This window comes from Gorilla gorilla, chromosome 8 (genome assembly GCF_029281585.2).
Source record: "Gorilla gorilla gorilla isolate KB3781 chromosome 8, NHGRI_mGorGor1-v2.1_pri, whole genome shotgun sequence".
Classification (NCBI taxonomy): domain Eukaryota; kingdom Metazoa; phylum Chordata; class Mammalia; order Primates; family Hominidae; genus Gorilla; species Gorilla gorilla.
The window spans coordinates 22719391-22737984 of record NC_073232.2 but is presented as its reverse complement, the minus strand read 5'-3'; the positions used below and the strand labels follow the sequence as shown (position 1 = coordinate 22737984).

The following is an 18594-nucleotide window of genomic DNA, read 5'->3' as shown; positions in this document are numbered from 1 at the left end:
GGCGCGTGCCACTACACCTGGCTAATTTTTAGTAGAGACAGGATTTCACCATGTTGACAAGGCTGGTCTCGAGCGCCTGACCTCAAGTGATCCCCCAACCTTGGCCTCCCAAAGTGTTGGGATTACAAGCGTGAGCCACCATGCCTGGCCCTGGCTGTCCTTCATCACAGTTGTCGTTGTGTTTTAGTCTTTGGAGTGTGGAAAGCATTGAGTATTGAAAGCTACTGAGTATTGAAGCATTGCTGTATAGAAAACTAGAGGAAGCCAGGACTCCAAGGATAGAAAGAAAGAATACTTGTTATCATTTACCGTATAAAAGGAAAGCCAGGCCATGGTGCAGGACGAAAAAGATTTGCTTTTTTACTTTCTACTTACAGTCATATTGTAGCTCATTTGTAAAAATCATTCCACATTCCACTTGTAAAGTTAACCGTCCATTAGTCAGTAAGAGCTGTTCCCACTAATTGGTGGACTCCTGGGGAAAGCAACATAGTTAGAGGTTAGAGTAATGGACCAGGTGCCCTTGACTTCTATTTCTGGTTCCTTCACTTACTTGCTGTGTGGCCTTAGGCAGTTTTCCTTAATTTCTCTGGGCCTTGTTTCACCCAAGAAGTAAATTTCCCACTTGATCTTCTTGAGGGATGCCAAAAGATCAAAAGAACGATGTTTGCAGGGCTTTTTAAAGATGCCTAAATGACCTGCACTAGAAACCCCTTGATTTAATAGGTATGAATTAATACATTCTTTGATTATTGGTAGAACTACGTATTTTAGCTTTTTAATTAGCTCCTTGGATATAATTGGCCATAGGAGTTACACAAATCCCTAAGGGAACCGACCCAGTCATCCTGATGATCATTATGGGTGCCTGCTGTGTTTTTATGCGGAGAGGCAGACTGTTGGCAGCTTTACGTGGTGGTGGGTTATGATGGCTGCACTGAGCCAGCGCAAGCTCAGGAGGCTCCCCTGAGGTGGCGCAGACCATCGGGGCTGCCCCGAAACCAGCTCAGTCAGAGCCCACCTTACCCTGTTTACAAAGGGGAGGCAAGGTGGAGCATCTCCTGTTTGTTGATTTGATTGTTGTGTTTGCTCTGCCAGCCTCAGAGTGAGGTATTTAACAGGCAGGATTTCTAAGCCTCAAGGGCCCGTGGGCAGAAATGCCCCAGACCCCATGAAGAACATGATGCTTTTCCAGCAAGCTGCACCCCAGCCCTGGACAAGGGGCAGCTGCTTCCACCCTCCTGGTCCCTACTGCCTTCATATTCCTGCTCCCTAGCTCACCCCCTCCCTCCTAAGTGAAGAGAAAAGGATCAGGCTACTGTTCTGACATGCACACCTTCTCTTCTGTTCCTGGGACCCTTTTGTTTTTGTGTTTGTTTTAAGAAGGAGTCTTGCTGTGTCGCCCAGGCTGGAGTACAGTGGCGTGATCCTGGCTCACTGCAACCTCTGCCTCCTGGGTTCTAGTGATTCTCTTGTCTCAGCCTCCCAAGTAGCTGGGACTACAGGTGCCCACCACTACACCCAGCTAAATTTTGTATTTTTCGCAGAGACAGAGTTTTGCTATGTTGGCCCAGGCTGGTCTCGAGCTCCTGACCTCAAGTGATCTGCCTACCTCAGCCTCCCAAAGTGCTGGGATTCCAGGCATGAGCCACCATACCCAGCCCGTTCCTGGGCCCTTCTAATGTCTCAATGCAACAATCTGATCCTGAAAAACACCCATCCCTTCACCTTACTCTTACCCTTCCTTCCCAGGATTGCATTTGCAAAACAAAAATTCATGCTTAAAGCAAGCATCAGGGGGAATCCATTGTTCTGCACCCTGCCACAAAAATGTCTAGTGCATCATCCCGGGGATAGGCCTGGGAGCCGGGACTCCATGGTTCGTAGCCAAGGGCAGAAGCTGGAGGCAGGGCCTTCCCACGGGCAGCTACAGCAGCCACAGACGGGGCCATGCAGCAGAGTCCAGATGGTTTTGTTCGGGCTCTTTGGCAGACGCGCAGTTCTCCACGCCGAACTGCATCAGGGAGCACTTAAAGCAAAGCTTGGTTTGTGTTTTATTTTGCATGGAATGGGGGAGACAGGAGTTGCCAGGGAAACAACCCCTCGGAGCATTCTGCTCTGGGGTTCTTCATCGGGTGGGGAGGGGGCTTCCCATGAAAGGCACAGGGGTTTTCTCAAGCGTGCTCACACCTGGTTCTGCTTTCTTTCCTTCTCTTGGAGGGCTTGAGGGTCCCACCTCCCAGGCCTGCCCATTAGGCTGGCAGGCACCTTACCCCACAGAGCCTGCCAGCACCAGTACATGCCAGGACCTAAGACCAGGATCAAGTCCACAATGAGCAGGGCCCAGTGCAAAATGGAAATGCACGGCCCCTTGATCAAGCCCATTAGGTGGGTTCAGTGTACACTGCTCAGGGGATGAGCACACCAAAATCTCATAAATCACCACTAAGGAACTTACTAATTAACCAAATACCGCCTATTCCCCAAAAACCTATGGAAATTAATTTTTTAAAAAGCGTATAGCAACAAGACAAAAAAAAGAATAAAGATATAAAGAAAGAAAAAAAAACCTATTAGGAATTTCAAGATATCAACAGCAGAGCAGGAAATCAAGCCAAGGACCTTCTGAGCAAAGGGCCCTCAGGTCGCACACCCAGAAGGCCGATCCTGTTCAAGACTTCACTTTGCCTGAGCAAGGCGGGTGCAGGATAGGGGCTGAGGGACCCCCGTGGTATGCAGCCAACAGGACCCTTTCATTGAAGTACCATCCACATCCCTTACCTGAGAGGAGGGGAGAGGCACTGGGAGAAAAATTCTCTGTATTTAAGGATTTGCAGCACACACATAATAATTTTTTTTTTTAATCCAAAACTCAGGGCTTGAGTTAGGAAATCTAAGAAACGAATGATTCTGGTTGTTCTGGAGTTACTCTCTTTTAATCTGCAAGGATTTGGGAGAAGTAAGAGCATTTGGGATTCATAGTAAGATCTAAGGTCACTTTGTGCCGGTACTGTGCTACGATCTGTGGCTGCTGAGATCTACCTTAGAGGGGTTATTTTTGCCATTTTACAGAGGGGAAAACTGAGGCTAAAGGAAATACTGTAACTTGTGTCAGGTCCAGCAGCTTAGAGCCTGAATTGGGCACGGTGGCTCACGCCTGTAATCCCAAAATTTTGGGAGGCCAAGGCGGGCAGATCACTTGAGCCCAGGAGTTGGAGACCAGCCTGCCCAACTTGGCAAAACCCCATCTCTACTAAAAAATACAAAAATTATCCAGGTGTGGTGGCATAGTCCTGTAATCCCAGCTACTTGGAAGGTTGAGGCACAAGAATCGCTTGAACCCGAGCGGCAGAGGTTGCAGTGAGCCGAGATCGTGACACTGCACTCCAGCCTGGGGGACACAGTGAGAGTCTGTTTCAAAAAAAAAAAAATAGTGGAGCTTGGATTCAAACAGATGTAGTCAGACCACAAAGCCTGCCTGCCTGACCGCTTTGCTCAGTGTACTGCCCCCAGGCTATGAGGCCAATGTCGTGGAACCTGTTCATTCTGGTATTTTTGTAGCTCTGGCTAAGTTCAGGTGGAATGTCTCTGAATATATAATACCTGGGGACCAGAGAGGAAATTTGGGTGTTTTCATGGAAGGATTTATAGTGGCCAAGCATCAGACAGGACCATGAGACCTGGGTCTGTGTATTTTAGTAATAGACTCCGCTAAGGCACTGTTGAATCTCTGACACAAAGCTGTCAGCCAACATAGGGTTTTGGGCCATTTGCTTTCCTTGCAGTGTCCCTCCACCCACCTGGAGTTGATGCTTAACAAGAAAGAAAAATACAATTTCCTTGGGCTTCAGAGTGAAATGCACTCTGAGCCGGGGACAAAAGAGGCAACTCTGTAATAAGAGATAATAGATATTCTCCTTCCCAGTACTTAACGCAGACAAAATAATTGTAAAATTCCAGAGAGCAGATTGTGAGGATAAAAGAATGTGGCCATTCCAGAAGCAGTTTTTATTCCAGCCCAGTTTTATATGGGGTGCTAGGTCCACTAGCCAACCATTGACTAGCAGTGTCCCCAGCCTGGGAAGACAGGGTGGGTCAGATACAGGAAATGGCCATCACGTCTCTAAGGTGGGCAGAACATGAGCAGGTCAGAGAGGGTCAGGAGCCTGAGGTCCGAGGACTCTGGGGTAAGACCCTGAAAAGCATTTAACTCAGTGGCCAGAGAAAGGGGGGAGCCCAGGGAAGCTGTTCCCCGCAGAAAGACAAGAACAAGATTCCTACTTTACCCCTTCTTTCCGCAAAATAAACCGAAATTCCCAGTATGTGGAAGGTGATGCAGTAACCAGCAAATATTAATGCAAATGTGTGTGCACACAAGTTGAACCTCCTGTGATATTTCCCAGAGGGTTAAAGTAACTTTCTTTTTCATCCAATGAAAGGAACCCCGTTCCTGGAGCAATTGGATGCAGCCCTAATTACTTCCAAACATTACAGTCGGCTTCTTAGTTAACGAGCTCACTGGTCCGAAGGAGGAATGACCGCCAGGGCCCCTTCATTCCACTTCTCACCCTCCCTGGCCAAGCTCGAGGCAGAGACTCCGGCCGCAGCGTCCTTCCGGGCGACAGAACTCTTGGTTTTCTTTGTGCTGCAGCAAGAAGAATGGGCTTGACAGGCTCACACTGTGATCTTGAGTTGCCTGCCCCCGAAATAAGGTCCCAGCCTCCTCCGCCCTTTGCAAGGCTCTTACACATTAGTGAGCAGGAAGTGGAGTCCCGATGGGAGGCTGGGAATTTGAACGCCTTCCCATTTCAGCACTGGAGGGGAGGAAGCTCAGTTCAGCACTCCACGCAGATGGCTACCGCTCCCTTCTGAGCGCTCGCTCCTCTCGCTCCTCTCCCCTCACCCGCCGCCTTCCCTGCTGGGTCCCTCTCCCCGGTCTCCACCTCTCCTCCCTCTCCTGGAAGGGAAAAGTCTGCCAAGCTGGGGACTGCCACGACCAAACCAACAAAGGCCGACCGAAGGCGGAGAACTTGAAAAGAACTTGTTTTGTTCCAGTTAAGGAACCTGCAGGAAAATCCACACCCACGTTGCCTGGTTTTGAACTGGAGAGCTGCGTGTGTGTGTGTGTGTATGTGTGTGTGTGTGTCAAGCAAGAGGCGGAGGAGGCACAGACTACGGTCTCTGTTTTGATAAGGAAACTGCCAGCTGTCGAAAGTTAACCAGCAGAGAGGGGAAGATGGCCCAGGAGCCAGCCCCTCCTGAGTTTTAAACTACACTGTTTTCTGTCCAGATATTCCAATGGAGACAGTTGGAAAACCTGTACTTCAGAGAAAAGAAGTTTTCCGTGGAAGTTCATGACCCACGCAGGTAAGCTTGAAAAGTCCTTTTCTTGCGGGATGGCGTGGCTCTCGGCCGGGCGTGTTATTGATATTATTTTGGGGCTGTCATTGTTCATGGTCAGTTTGGAGCGGGGAGAGAGGGTGGGGGCTCCTGGGGAATGGAGCTCAAATCAGACAGTGAAACTTTCTTTTCAATTACATGTGTTGATAAATGCAGTGGGTTCGCACGTGTGTGTAAGTAGCAATCCTCCAACTGTCTCATCTGGCCACATGTGTCCCTGGCTCGTGTGTGTGTGTGTGTGTGTGTCAGTGTATGTGTTTGTCTCACCTGCCGGGGCACTGGAAGGAAGCTTTATAGCACTTTCTAACACACACCAGTAAGTCCCCATAGGAAACCTTTGCTACAGAAGAGTCTGAAGAATCCCTCATTAGAGCTTCTAAAAGTGTTTCAGGCAGGACAGTCAATGCGAAAATGAATTTGTCACCAAAGCAGTTGTGCTACATTGTTTTATTCCAGGAGCTGTAATTTTAGGATGTTAGTATTGTGGGTGGATGTGAAAGAAATGAAATTATTTTTCCCTCCACCCAAAATCGTACCCCAGAGAGCACCAGGGTTGTAAAAAGTCCCTGTACTCTTAAGTCAGATGCGAGACAGTGGGGCCCCAGGTTGGAATGCAGGGAGCCCCAAGTGGCTGGGGTCTGGGCAGCTCATACCCACTGTTTTCCTCTCTTTGTCTGCCGCTGGACCTAAAGTTATATGCATCCCCAAAAACAGCAGCGTAATTCCCTAAAACCAGGCCTGACAACTAAGAAATCACTTTCCATAAGGCCAGAGACATTTACAATAAGAAGGTAGCCCCAGGGAGACAGAAAAAAGATCAGACTCTACAGAGGAGCAAAAGTGGATTTTAGGTGCTGTTGACACTCCAGCCCTGGGCTTAGAAGGAGGACTTGGCACCAATTCCAGCTCACACATGGCTTCTGATGCTCAAAACAAGCTGCAGTCCCTCCCCATGAGCTCTGGACAGGAGGGAGATTTGGAGTTACCCCGCCCAGTGAGAGGGCTTGGACCTGTGCAGTAGCCCCTGTTCCTGCAGCCCATGATAACCCGGTAGGAATGAAGCCGTGCTTGCCCTCCAGGGTAATCTGCCTGAAACAGCCACTCCTGTGTAGGGGAAGAGCTTATCTCAGCACCACGGTTACTACAGGAATAGTTAGTGGAGAGCCGCTGAGAGCTTCTGCATCTCCACAGTCAGGTGAAAATGGTAGCCTTTAACAGAAAAGTATTTTATCCGGTGTTTCTCAGGGCCCTGCAAGGGGTTTCGCGGCCAGAAGCCCTACTCCATGGAGCACAGATCCATCTGTGCAGGCCAAGTGGGGTGGGCAGGGAGATTTCAAAAATAATGTTCCAGCCAAGAAGAAACTCACTGTTCATTTTCCAGGTGAACTGAATTGGACCAGGTTCTTAGGCATGTAAGAGAGGGGAAATTTAAGTACAGAAAGAGTGAAATGAACTTGGCCACAATGGGTCAGATGCAGAAAGGGGATGCTCCATAGGATAAAAATGAGGGGCTGGGTAATCTAAGGGGCTGAGCACAGGGAATAGACCCTCCGCCGTGCCTGTGCTCTGCTGGGAATTCAGTGAACACCCAGGCACCTTGGACAAATCCTTTAACCACGCATGCATATATCTGCACGTGTGTGTTCCTGTTCTCTGTGCGTCTGTCGCCCTATTGGTGAGTACTGCTAAACTCTCTTTACCAAAGCCCAGGGTTATAGGAAAGAATCTAGATCTCACACGTGACTATTCAGTGGGCCTGTCGCCTATTAGACAGCAGTGATCAGTGTCATGTTTCTTGCGAAGCTTCTGTGTCCTTGTCGGGTGCTGCGGCAGGGAAGGAAGGAAGTCGGAGGCAGGGTCTTCTTCCTTAAAGATCTTCTAGTGTAACTGAGAAGACAGGCAGAAGAAGGAACTTTTTTTTTGAGACACGGTCTTATTCTGTCGCCGATGCTGGAATGCAGTGGTGCAATCATAGCTCACTGCAGCCTCCACCTTCCAGGCTCAAGCAATTCTCCCACCTCAGCCTCAGCCTCCCGAGTAGCTGGGACTATAGGTACACACCACCGTACCCAGCTTCTTTTTTTTTTTTTTTTTTTGGAGAGACTGGGTCTCACAGTGTTGCCCAGGCTGGTCTCAAATTCCCGAGCTCAAGCAATCCTCTCGTCTCGGCCTCTCAAAGTGCTGGGATTACAGGCGTGAGCCACTGCCTGGAACCTGGCTGAGAAGAAGGAACTCATGGAGTGTCACAAGAAACAAAGAAACCTGCTCTAGACGACAAGTAGCTAGTATACAGGAGAGGCAGGATTTGAACCTAGGAGGTCTGGCTCCAGAGCTCATGCCCTTTATCTCTATACTGTACAGAAGGGCCAGACGTCGTGGGCCATGAAGGGCGAAGGACAGGGTCACCAGAGGCCTGGCTGGTCAGGAAGGGGAGGCTTACCAGGAAGGAGAGGTCTGAGTTGGACCTGGAGGGGTAACTCGGATTAAAGCCACGTGGTAGGGCCTCAGGGGGATATAGATGTCAGGTGGGGGCTTCTCAATTAGGATAAAGAAATGAGGGAGGGTCTGGCTGGAGGGAAGTGGGAGTTGGAGGAGCCCAGAGGAAGAAGCAGAGCTGTCTCGTCCCAGGCAAACTCGCTCTGAGTACACTGAGTTAGCCTGCAGACAGGCAGGAATGGGGGAGAGGCCCAGGGAGGCCGGAGGTGGAGACCCGGGATGACTTCAGCATTAAAGACACACAAGGAAAGGAAATGGCTTCAGGTCAGTTATTTAGCATGGTGGCAGAGCCAAAGCTATGAGCTGTAAGATCTTTCTTGCACTCAGTTCTCTTTTTCACATCCTAGTGGTTGGTGCCTTTTTTCTCTTGTATTGAGAGTTACAATTTCACGTATTCATGAGCCATGTGTGAGTGCGTTACATGCATAGAACATGGAATGATCAAGGCAGGGTACGTGGGGTATCCATGGCCTTGAGTGTTTTTTTGTTTGTTTGTTTGTTTTGTTTTTTGAGACAGAGTCTCACTTTTTCTCCAGGCTGGAATGCAGTGGCGCCATCTCGGCTCACTGCACCTTCCACCTTCCAGGTTCAAGCAGTTCTCCTGCCTCAGCCTCCCAAGTAGCTGGGACTACAGGCGTGCGCCACTACACCCAGCTAATTTTTTTATTTTTAGTAGAGATGGGATTTCATCATGTTGGCCAGGATGGTCTCAATCTCTTGACCTCGTGATCCGCCCGCCTCAGTGTTTACTATTTTTATGTTGGTATCATTGCAAGTCCTCTCTTCCAGTTACTTTGAAGTGAACCTCGTGGTACTTTTTAAGTTGAATGTGTCATCCTATTGCTTGTGGCCTTGCTTATTTGAGGTAGGGAAGAGGAATGTGATGGGCCTCACGTTAGTTTGGTGTTCCGGGCTCAGCCCCTCCCCCAAGCCAGGAAGGGAGTCAGAACTGCAGTAATAGGATGGGCAGCGCCAGATACGGTCATTTAATGAAGATGTAATCAATGGGAATGATTCGGGCAGAGGCTGCTTTCTGGGCCGATGGGCTCAGGTGTGATTGCACCATTCCCTGTGGGGCACTGGACAACACTGTGCACTTTCTCCCCCTGGGCATCCTAACTCAATGCTTAGCTTCATTTCTGAGCTTCTCCAGGCTGGGCCAATATTTCACTTCTACGGTTTGGGTAAAATAGGAAGGGCTTGAAGCGAAAGATGAGGAGAGGAGATAAAGTAATAATAGAGCAGGAGAAGAACTCTGAGTATCTGATTTAGATGCTCCGGGGAACTACCCGGACCTGACCAGCCACTTACCTCTTCCGCCCTCCCGGTACCTGAGAAATGGAGGTACCTAGCCTTGCACCACCTTTCAAGATACTTTTCTTGTCTAATTCAGCTTTTCTGGGGGGGAAAAAAAGTCATTCATTTATTTCCAAGAGCAAGAACTGCTATGGAAGCCAAGCTGGGAGCACAGATCCCTGTTTTCTTTTAAATTTAGAGAGACTGGCGAGGGATCTCCCCCTCACTCTCTCCCTGGCTCCTTTTTTCAATTATTTTCAACTGTGTGCTCTTTCACGCGCTGGCTTTTTTTTTTTTTCCCTTCACTTTTGTTGGAACCGAAGGAAGAAAAAACCTGTGTGGACTCAGTAACATGAACCACCAGATCTGAACTTCTCCTTAAAAGTGAGGGTGAACAAGACTCCACTTTAAATCTTTAGCACCCCCGACCCCTGCCCAAAGTAAGATATTGCTGGCAGCTTTGTTTTCTTTAAGGGAAAATTAGCCATGAAAAAAAATGTTATTGTTTGCAAGTCCTGATTACCCCCAGGTTTCTTCCAAATTAGATATGTTAGTCTTGAGAACATACATTTTGTTTCTGATGTCCATGTAAAATGCCCCAAATCCCAGCCCACCTTCCTGTCAACTTGTCTCACGTGCATGCACACACACACACACACACATGCAAACACACATTCTCAGATTTCATTTGCAAAATAATCTGCCTATCCTATAAAATATACTTCACTAAGAGCATGACCATATAACTCCCCCTAACTCCATGAATGTGGAGATCAGCAGTTCCCATTTTCACTTTAAAGTCTCATTACTCCATGTAGATTTAAAAATGTATAGACAGGGCCAGGTGCGGTGGCTCATGCCTGTAATCTGAGCACTTTGGGAGGCCGAGGCAGGTGGATCACCTGAGGCCGGGAATTAGAGACCAGCCTGATGAAACCCTGTCTCTACTAAAAATACAAAAAATTAGCCCGGAGTGGTGGGGGCCATCTCTCTTCCCAGCTACTTAGAAGGCTGAAGCAGGAGAATTGCTTGAACCTGGGAGGTGGAGGTTGCAGTGAGCTGAGATCTTGCCAGCACGCTCCAGCCTGGGTGACAGGGCAAGACTCCATCTGAAAAATATAAATAAAATGTATAGACAGAGGTTGGGGGAATTGGGGCTGGGCACATTTCTCTCTGCCTTTCCTCTCCTGATTCTTTATACCCTCCCTGCCCTCTGAATAGATTGGAAATTGATCACCAAATCTTCAAGGAACATTGGGTTAGTTATGTAAGAAGTCCCGATTCCCTGGGACGCTGTAGCCTGTGGTGATTAGAAAATAATTTACTCATCCCCACTGTAGGCACATTTCCTGTCTCATAGGGAGCATCATTGAAGGTTTTCCTGTCTGCGAAGTTTGTCTTGGCCCAGTGCCAAGTCCAGGATCGAAAAAGGACCATCCAGTGACCTAGAATGACCCATCTTATCCCAGACAAGGCCAAGGCTTGGCCAAATTCTGAACTCTAGGCAGTCAGAAAATCAGAAGGTGGCCTTTGCCAGCCAATGATGTCTCTAAGGTGTGTGCGCATGTGTGTGCGTGTGTGTGTGTGTGTGTGTACGCCTAGGTGTGTGTGAGAGCTCATCTATCACCTTTACGCCAGGGCTTCTAGGACGCAGTGGGTTCTCTACAGAAGCTGTTGACTGAGAAATGGTTTCTCTCAACAGAAATGGGATTGAACCTTGTGATTCTTGCTTCCCCAGGGCTTCAGTGACAAGGAGGACGTTTGGGCACAGCGGCATTGCAGTGCACACGTGGTATGCATGTCCAGCATTGATCAAGTCCATCTGGGCTATGGCCATAAGCCAACACCAGTTCTATCTGGACAGAAAGCAGAGTAAGGTGAGTGACCAGACCTCTTACCAAGCCCTCAGCCAGCTTAAGAGCAGCCCGGGCCATTGTCTGCCTCTCTTAGTTTAGGAATGAGGATCGTATGGGTGGGGGAGGCGCCATGTCCCTTGCCCGGGTCCATACCTTGCACAGGTACAGGCTTGCCTCTTAGGGCTACGGGTGGGAGGGATGAGACTAGCTCTTCAAGAGGGCACATTCCATGCATCTTGGTCCAGGGGGCTCCGACCACCATCAGAGCCGCTCAAGCTGCTGACTGCAGCCAGGTAGGCCCCTTTTGAGGAATTCCCACTGTGCTTTTGGCCCTCGGGAGAATCCTCTAGCAGCGTGAAGGCAAGCCCTTTTTGGTGTTTAAACAGTGGTATACTATCTTCCTTTTGAAAAGAAAAAAGGAATCTTTCTCAACGAATAGACACCACCTAACTGTTTAGGGTAATTGCTATGAAAACCCTCAGGCGGTTCCAACTGCCAAGTCCATTTTTTTTTTTTTAATGCAAAACTGGAAACGTTAAAAAAAAAAAAAAAAGCAACTACCCTGTTTCCCTAAGGTAGACCTAGAGCCTGGGGCCTTGGTAAACAGACTTCCTCCAAGGAGATGTCACCACCCCCGACTCTGGGCACGCAGCTGCGTTTTCTGGTAGGTGAGACGATGACGTCTCCTTGGTTCACACAGGGCTTATATCAACACTCTGCCCCCTCTACCTCCAGCCCTGTCTCCCCAGACTCCCCTGTCAGCCCCCCACAAGCCACTCCCATTCATTCTCCCTCAGGGCAAGAGCCCTGCCAAGATGGCCCTGCAGCTTCTCTCAAGATCCTGCTGGCTTGGGCTGGGGGAATACAGACTGAGGTCACCCTGGGCCCCTGCGCTAGTGGTTTCTAGCACTTATGGAGGATTTCCCTCCATCACGTGAGTTCTTGGGAGAAGGTGGCAAGATGCTCCACTTACTGGGCACAAGAGTCACTGAATCGGTGCCCTCTAGGGTTCTTCCTCTTTTGCCATCTTATCCGTATTTTAAGGGGTTTCTCTTTTTCTGGGGAAGAGGAGAGTGAGCGAATTGGGGGTCAAGGGGGAGGTGATAAGAGAAAGAAAAGAGGACAGGGCTGGGCACAGTGGCTCACATCTGTAGTCTCAGCACTTCGGGAGGCCAAGGCAGGAGGATCACTTGAGCTCAGGAATTCCAGACTAGCCTGGGCAACATAGTGAGACCCCCGTCTCTACTAAAAGAAAAAAAAAAGAAGAGGACAGGAAGAAATGAAACAATCCCTTTAGTCATAATTCAGTTGTAAATTGGGGTCTGTCCCCTGCAGCCGTCATTTTCTCCTTTGTAAAATATTTTGTCCTCTACTTCTTTCTGACCCCCTTTTTGGTCATTTTCTGGGATGAATGAGTGCAGGACGGAGAATATCTGTTGTTAGGAATAATGACAGTATTCTCCGCAGCTCTCCTGGCAGTGATGGGTCCTAGTCCTAGCGCAGGAATTTGAAGCTCGATTAGATCAAAAGAAATGGGGCCAAAGTGTTTTTGACTCATGCTCGATATTGACACAGTGGGTGGGTGTCAGGGTTTTGCTGTCCAGGGGCAGCAGTTGGAGGTCGACACCTTAGAACGTTAATTTCATCCTCTGTGGTTGGGTGATGGATGGTGGGGGTTAGGGGATTGGGCAATGCTCCTGAACCCCACTGCCAATTCCCCTTGAGGGCAGACCCCCCACGCACTGTACCACAGTGTGGAAAGAGGAAAAGGTGTATCTCTCCCTGAGGATAGCACAGCATTGGCTGTTCAAGCTCCTCCTCTCTGCGCCGGTTTTTGCATAGGGGGTCTCTTGAGCATCTCAAGAAGCTTGTTCTTATGGCTTTCCCGCTGCACCTGGGAAGATGGGCTCATTCTGCAGTTGGCAAGCCTTGTTATTGAACAGGCTAACAGGTCAACTCACTGACACAGCAAGTACATCTCAAAAGGAAATTATTGGCCGGCTGCCATGGCTCACGTCTGTAATCTCAGTACTTTGGGAAGCCAAGGACAGCAGATCACTTGAGGTCAGGAGTTCAAGACCAGCCTGGCAAACATGGGGAAACCCAGTCTTTACTAAAAATACAAAAAAACAAAACAAAACAAAACAAAAAACAATAGCCAAGCATCGTGGCAGGCATCTGTAATCTCAGCTACTAGGGAGGCTGAGGGAGGAGAATTGCTTGAACCCAGGAGGCAGAGGTTGCAGTGAGCTGAGATCACACCACTGCACTCCAGCCTGGTTGACAGAGTGAGACTCCATCTCAGAAAAAAAAAAAAAAAATTATTGTAGGTAACTTAGTAACAAGACGTGTCTTTTAGGAGGTAAAACCAAATGCCCATAGCATTAGGAATGTTTCAGCTGTCCCTTTTGTAAAAGTAACCCTTGGGGACTGAAGAAAATGCCCACGCTCCCAGGAGGAGAAGGAGAACATTTCCCAGGAAGCCTGGCATGCTCACAGATGCCCTGGAGCCCTCACACTTCTCACAGGAACCAGTTCCCCAGCCTGCAGTGGCAGGTGAGGATCACAACCCTCCATGTGGGAACTGGAGGCCTCTGTTTTCCAGCTCTGGGACCCCGGGTGGGTCTTTCATCGTTGGTGTTTTGCTTTCCCCAATTGGCAGCAAAGGAAACTCCTGACCTCAATTAGTGAGTGGTCAAATGGCACCACGTTTGTGAAATTGCTTGAGGAAATACGTGCCATCTTTTACTAATGTCATAGTTAATCTAGCGTACTATCGCTGGCCAACACTTGCATGAAGTTTAAATTCTCTAAAAGGCCCGCAAATTAAATCAGAGATGATGACATACCCTTTGGGAATTACATTACAACACCTTTCTGTTTCCGGAATGTTCTTTATAGAACAGCGATGTGATTCATCTCTGATGGGCAGCACGGCCTCTGGGTGAGTGATAGCCAACAGGGCTGGGACAGAGAGCTTCGTAATATTTCTAGGCAGCCAGTTCTGGCTGGCATCCTGGCCACTGCTCACACTCTACTGTACTGGGACATGCCAACCATTCCTTTCTCTGAAGAGCTTCAGCAAAGCCCAGGCCTCCCAAATGATGTTTATCAACCCCAGAGAGACAAGTGAGGTCTAGTGGTTTGAGTCAGCAAGGGTGGGGAGCCATGAGGGTTCAGGTGCTCCCCTGACACTCGGTTTTTTTCTTCTTTCAGGGTCACTGTGCAAATCATTTAAGGAAATCTCTCCTTCTTTCTCTCTGCCTGTCTCTCCCTCCCTCCCTCCCTCTCTCCCTCCCTCCATCAGCTCTCCATGCATATACATCAAGAAACCATTCTACCATCTAAGACAGGGCAGAGGGAGGCTGTGCTGGTTGGTTATTTGTAGCTCCTTCAGAATGAGAAGCTGTACAGGCACCAATTATAATTGGTAACTTCTTTGCTGACCCCAGAGATCAGAAATGTTGTCTGCTAGATCCCAGCAGCCTCTGAAGCCCAGAGCCAAGGAACGTCTTAGAGATTTTGCAGGAAAATATTTGAAAGTTCAAAATGTTTAGAGTCGACATTAGACAGTTTTCCCTCTGAACTCAGAGTGGGGACTTCTTGAATTGGCCACCAATCCAAATGTCTTTCCTTCTTCCTAATCTTTTTTTTTCTCTCCCTGATGCAGTTCACCATTTTATTTAGGGTCAAAGGCAGAGTCAAAGGGGTACAGGGACATTGAAGCTTTGTTCCCACAATATCAGAAGACTGAGTCACGTGTATCAGCCAAGACTCCCAGACCAAAATGTTCCAGAGTCTGGGGACTCCTTAAGGTCAGCCCAGAGACCTGACTTTGCAAAGAGACACTCTCCCCGACAATGCCCATGTCCTCCCGGTCCTCTCTCCACCGAGTCTGTTAGGTCGCTGTGATATTTCCATTCTAGAAAGAATCCGGGCCGGGCGCAGTGGCTCATGCCTGTAATCCCAGCACTTTGGGAGGCTGAGTCGGGCAGATCACCTAAGATCAGGGGTTTGACACCAGCCTGGCCAACATGGCAAAACCCCGTATCTACTAAAAATAGCCGGGCGTGGTGGACCACACGTGTAGTCCCAGCTACTCAGGAGGCTGAGGCAGGAGAATCGCTTGAACCCAGGAGGCAGAGGTTGCAGTGAGCTGAGATCGTGCCACCGCACTCCCCCAGCCTAGGCAACAGTGTGAAACTCTGTCTCAAAAAAAAAAAAAAAAAAAAAATCCAGTAGTTGCCTAAAGCTTCCATAAAGCTTCCAGGATTCTAGTCTCCTTTAGGAAGGATGCCTTTTGATCTCATATTTTTGTTTTAAGAATGATGTGTGGCAAGAGTTCTGGTATGACAAGGGGGATAAGTTTTTCATGTGATTAATGAGGTCCCCAAAATAGCTGGTTGGGCCATCAATCTAACCTCAGTTAGCAAATTACAGCCAGGCCCTAATGCAGATCCTATTCTTCTTACGATGGCCTTTACATTAATTATCTACTTTAGTTATCACAACTCTGGGATGTGGGTTTTAAGACCTCCATTTTACAAACATGTATCTGAGAATCAGGAAGGTGAAGGGTCAAAGTCCGATAGTGATTCACTGGGAAGAGCCAAGATTCTAATTCAGGTCTTTTTTCTTAGACAGAGTCTCGCTCTAGCACCCAGCCTGGGATGAGATCAGGCAGTGGCGTGATCTCAGCTCACTGCAACCTCCGCCTCCCGGGTTCAAGCAATTCTCCTGCCTCGGCCTCCAGAGTAACTGGGACTACAGGCGTGTACCATCACACAAGTCTAATTGTTGTATTTTTAGTAGAGACAGGGTTTTGCCATGTTAGCCAGGCTGTTCTCAAATACCTGGCCTCAAGTGATCCACCCACCTCGGCCTCCCAAAGTGCTGGGATGGACAGGCTTGAGCCACCATGCCCGGCTCTAATTCAGGTCATTCTGACTTCAGAGCCCAGACCCTTCACCCAGCACTGAATTGGTCTAGGCCTTCGTGAGTTATTGTTACATGACCGTTTGGGAGTGGGCTACTTTTTATTAAAACCTGGGTCTCCATAACAGAGCGATGTAGAAAGAAAGGAAGTCATGGGTTGTACTCACCATGCTTGCTTAGAGGGTAAAACTCAACCAGATGGGCGCAAATGATAGGCTGTGTCAAAATGAAATGAAAGGCCCTTTTCCTTCCTTCTGAGGCAAGCCAAAATCCTTCGAGGGCCTGGCAGCCAGGATTGTTTTATGAACAAGGAAATTCGCCTGAGGAAGTCGACTTCAGTCTGAATGCAAGGAAAAAAGTTGAGGTTAGGAAGGAAGCATAAGTCGAGGAAAGGCCCACGGGGTAGGGAGGAGGAGGAGGAGGAAGACAGTTCACACCAGGTGAAGAAAACAAGCACCACATCTCAGCATTTCCTCCGGCCCTCAGACTTCCATCGTGTTAACATGAAGTCGGAAGTTGTTGTCCTTGCCAGTGTGGACAGCAACATCGAGGGCAGAGGAAGGGCAGAGCTGTAGGCATTCAGACAGCCCTGGCTGGACAGTAAGGGCCCCCGGGCACGGAAGGAAGGCTGTACACGGGGCATCCAGGAGTGGTGGGTCCACACCCCTCCATGGCCTTCACCACCGCCCCCATGCCTGCTTTCTCCTGTGTGGGAAAGACCTTGGGTTCCACAGGCCAGGCAGGAAGCTACAATGGTGAACCTCGCCCAGCCCGTGTGTGTGCTGTAGACAGTGGCCACAGAAAGGACAGATGAGCAAGTGACCATTTCTAGTTGTTTTCATGAAGTTCTGTGTACTGGCAAAGCCTGTTGCCTTCAGCACACTCATAAAAAGTTGATTTCCTGAAGAAGAAAACAAGCAAACATTGGACACACGTGTGGGAAATGCAAACAAACACATTGTCACTACCGAAGGTAGAAACTGGAGCAGATACCTTATAAAAACCACTGCTTTAGCCAGGCGCAGTGGCTCACGCCTGTAATCCCAGCACTTTGGGAGGCTGCAGCGGGCGGATCACCTGAGGTCAGGAGTTTGAGACCAGCCTGGCCAACATGGCAAAACCCCGTCTCTACTAAAAATACAAAAATTAGCTGGGCGTGGTGGTGGACACCTGTAATCCCCACTACTCAGGAGGCTAAGGCAGGAAAACCACTTCAACCCAGGAGGCAGAGGTTGCAGAGAGTCAAGACTGGGCCACTGCACTCCAGCCTGGGTGACTGAGAGTCTGTCTCAAAAAAAAAAAAAAATTTTTTTTTGAAAAACCACTGCTTTTAGGAATGTCAATGTGAACATAGACCTTTTTTATAATTATTCTTACCTGCTGTAACTTTTAACCAAATAGAGCCAATCAACGTGGATTAAAGGGAGTGTCCTTTGAACCATAATAGGAAGACTAGGGCAACATGTACTTAGGTATCAAAATACAAGCAAAGCACCATGTCAGACGTTCATTGGTGGGACCCCAGAATCCAAATGAGCAGTTTTTCCACAATCATGCACCCTGTGATTGCAGGTCCAGAGAGCTGTCATTGTCATTTCTCTCTCTCTTTTTTTTTTTTAAGAGACAGGGTCTCACTTTGTTGCCCAGGCTGGGGTGCAATGGTGCAATCACAGCTCACTGCAGCCTCCAACTCCTGGGCTCAAGCAACCCTCTTGTCTCAGCCTCCCCAGTAGCTGGGACTACAGGCATGCACTACCACACCTGGCTAATTTTTTTGTATAGATGGGATCTTGCTATGATGCCCAAGCTGGAGAACCACTGTCACTTCTCCATCAGCTAAACTTTCCATGACCACATGGCAAACTATTTAAGAGGTTTAAATCTCTTAGGTCTTTCACAGCACTGAAAATCATTTTCTCCTCCTTGTTTAAGCACTAAATAATTATAACCACAGTGTTTGTTGAGAGCTGTGTGCCAGGCAGATAAGGAGGAAGAGGGGAGGACAGGGGAGTTGGGAGGGGAGGAACACCCTTCCCACACTTTCTCTCCTTTGACCCGAACCAACCCCTGGGTGGTGAGTGGCATCTACCCTGTTTTGTGGCTGGGAATAATAAGGCTCAATGAGATTAAGTCACTTTTCCTAAATCAGGACATTCTCTTAAGCACAAAGCAGTGCAGCCTACAGAATCGGAGGCTTAGAACATCCTCCACTGATGTAGCTCTTGAGCTGCCTCTGCTCTTCGCAGAGAGTTGCGGTGATTAATGATTAGGCCAAGGGATGCAAACAAAAATGCTGCACATTAGTCAGGGAGATAAGTCCCTTTGCGGAATGTCAAGACGGTGAGCAGGGGCGGGCGAGGGATGACTGTCCTTTCCGCAAGGTGAGCGTCACTTCTTTGACCTGCTTCCCTTTCCATTCCAGTCCAAAATCCATGCAGCACGCAGCCTGAGTGAGATCGCCATCGACCTGACCGAGACGGGGACGCTGAAGACCTCGAAGCTGGCCAACATGGGCAGCAAGGGGAAGATCATCAGCGGCAGCAGCGGCAGCCTGCTGTCTTCAGGTAGGCAGAGGCCAGCTGGAGGGACGCCCCCTGAGCATGGCTGGGAC

At 48.9% G+C, this 18594-nt stretch overlaps 1 protein-coding gene across 17 annotated transcripts in view; it reads left to right on the top strand.

Moving 5' to 3' along the window:
• FRMD4A (FERM domain containing 4A) overlaps positions 1 to 18594 on the top strand; it is a 685957-nt gene that overhangs the window by 617124 nt on the left and 50239 nt on the right. For 15 of the 17 annotated variants that reach the window (XM_055352375.2, XM_063709890.1, XM_055352372.2 and 12 more), the window contains 3 exons: positions 5291 to 5367; positions 10931 to 11069; positions 18406 to 18547. In XM_055352375.2, coding sequence (XP_055208350.1) covers positions 5291 to 5367; positions 10931 to 11069; positions 18406 to 18547 — 358 coding nt within the window. Of the gene's footprint in view, positions 1 to 4440; positions 5055 to 5290; positions 5368 to 10930; positions 11070 to 18405; positions 18548 to 18594 lie in introns of those variants that run through there. The other 2 variants (XM_055352383.2, XM_063709895.1) reach the window with 2 other exon arrangements.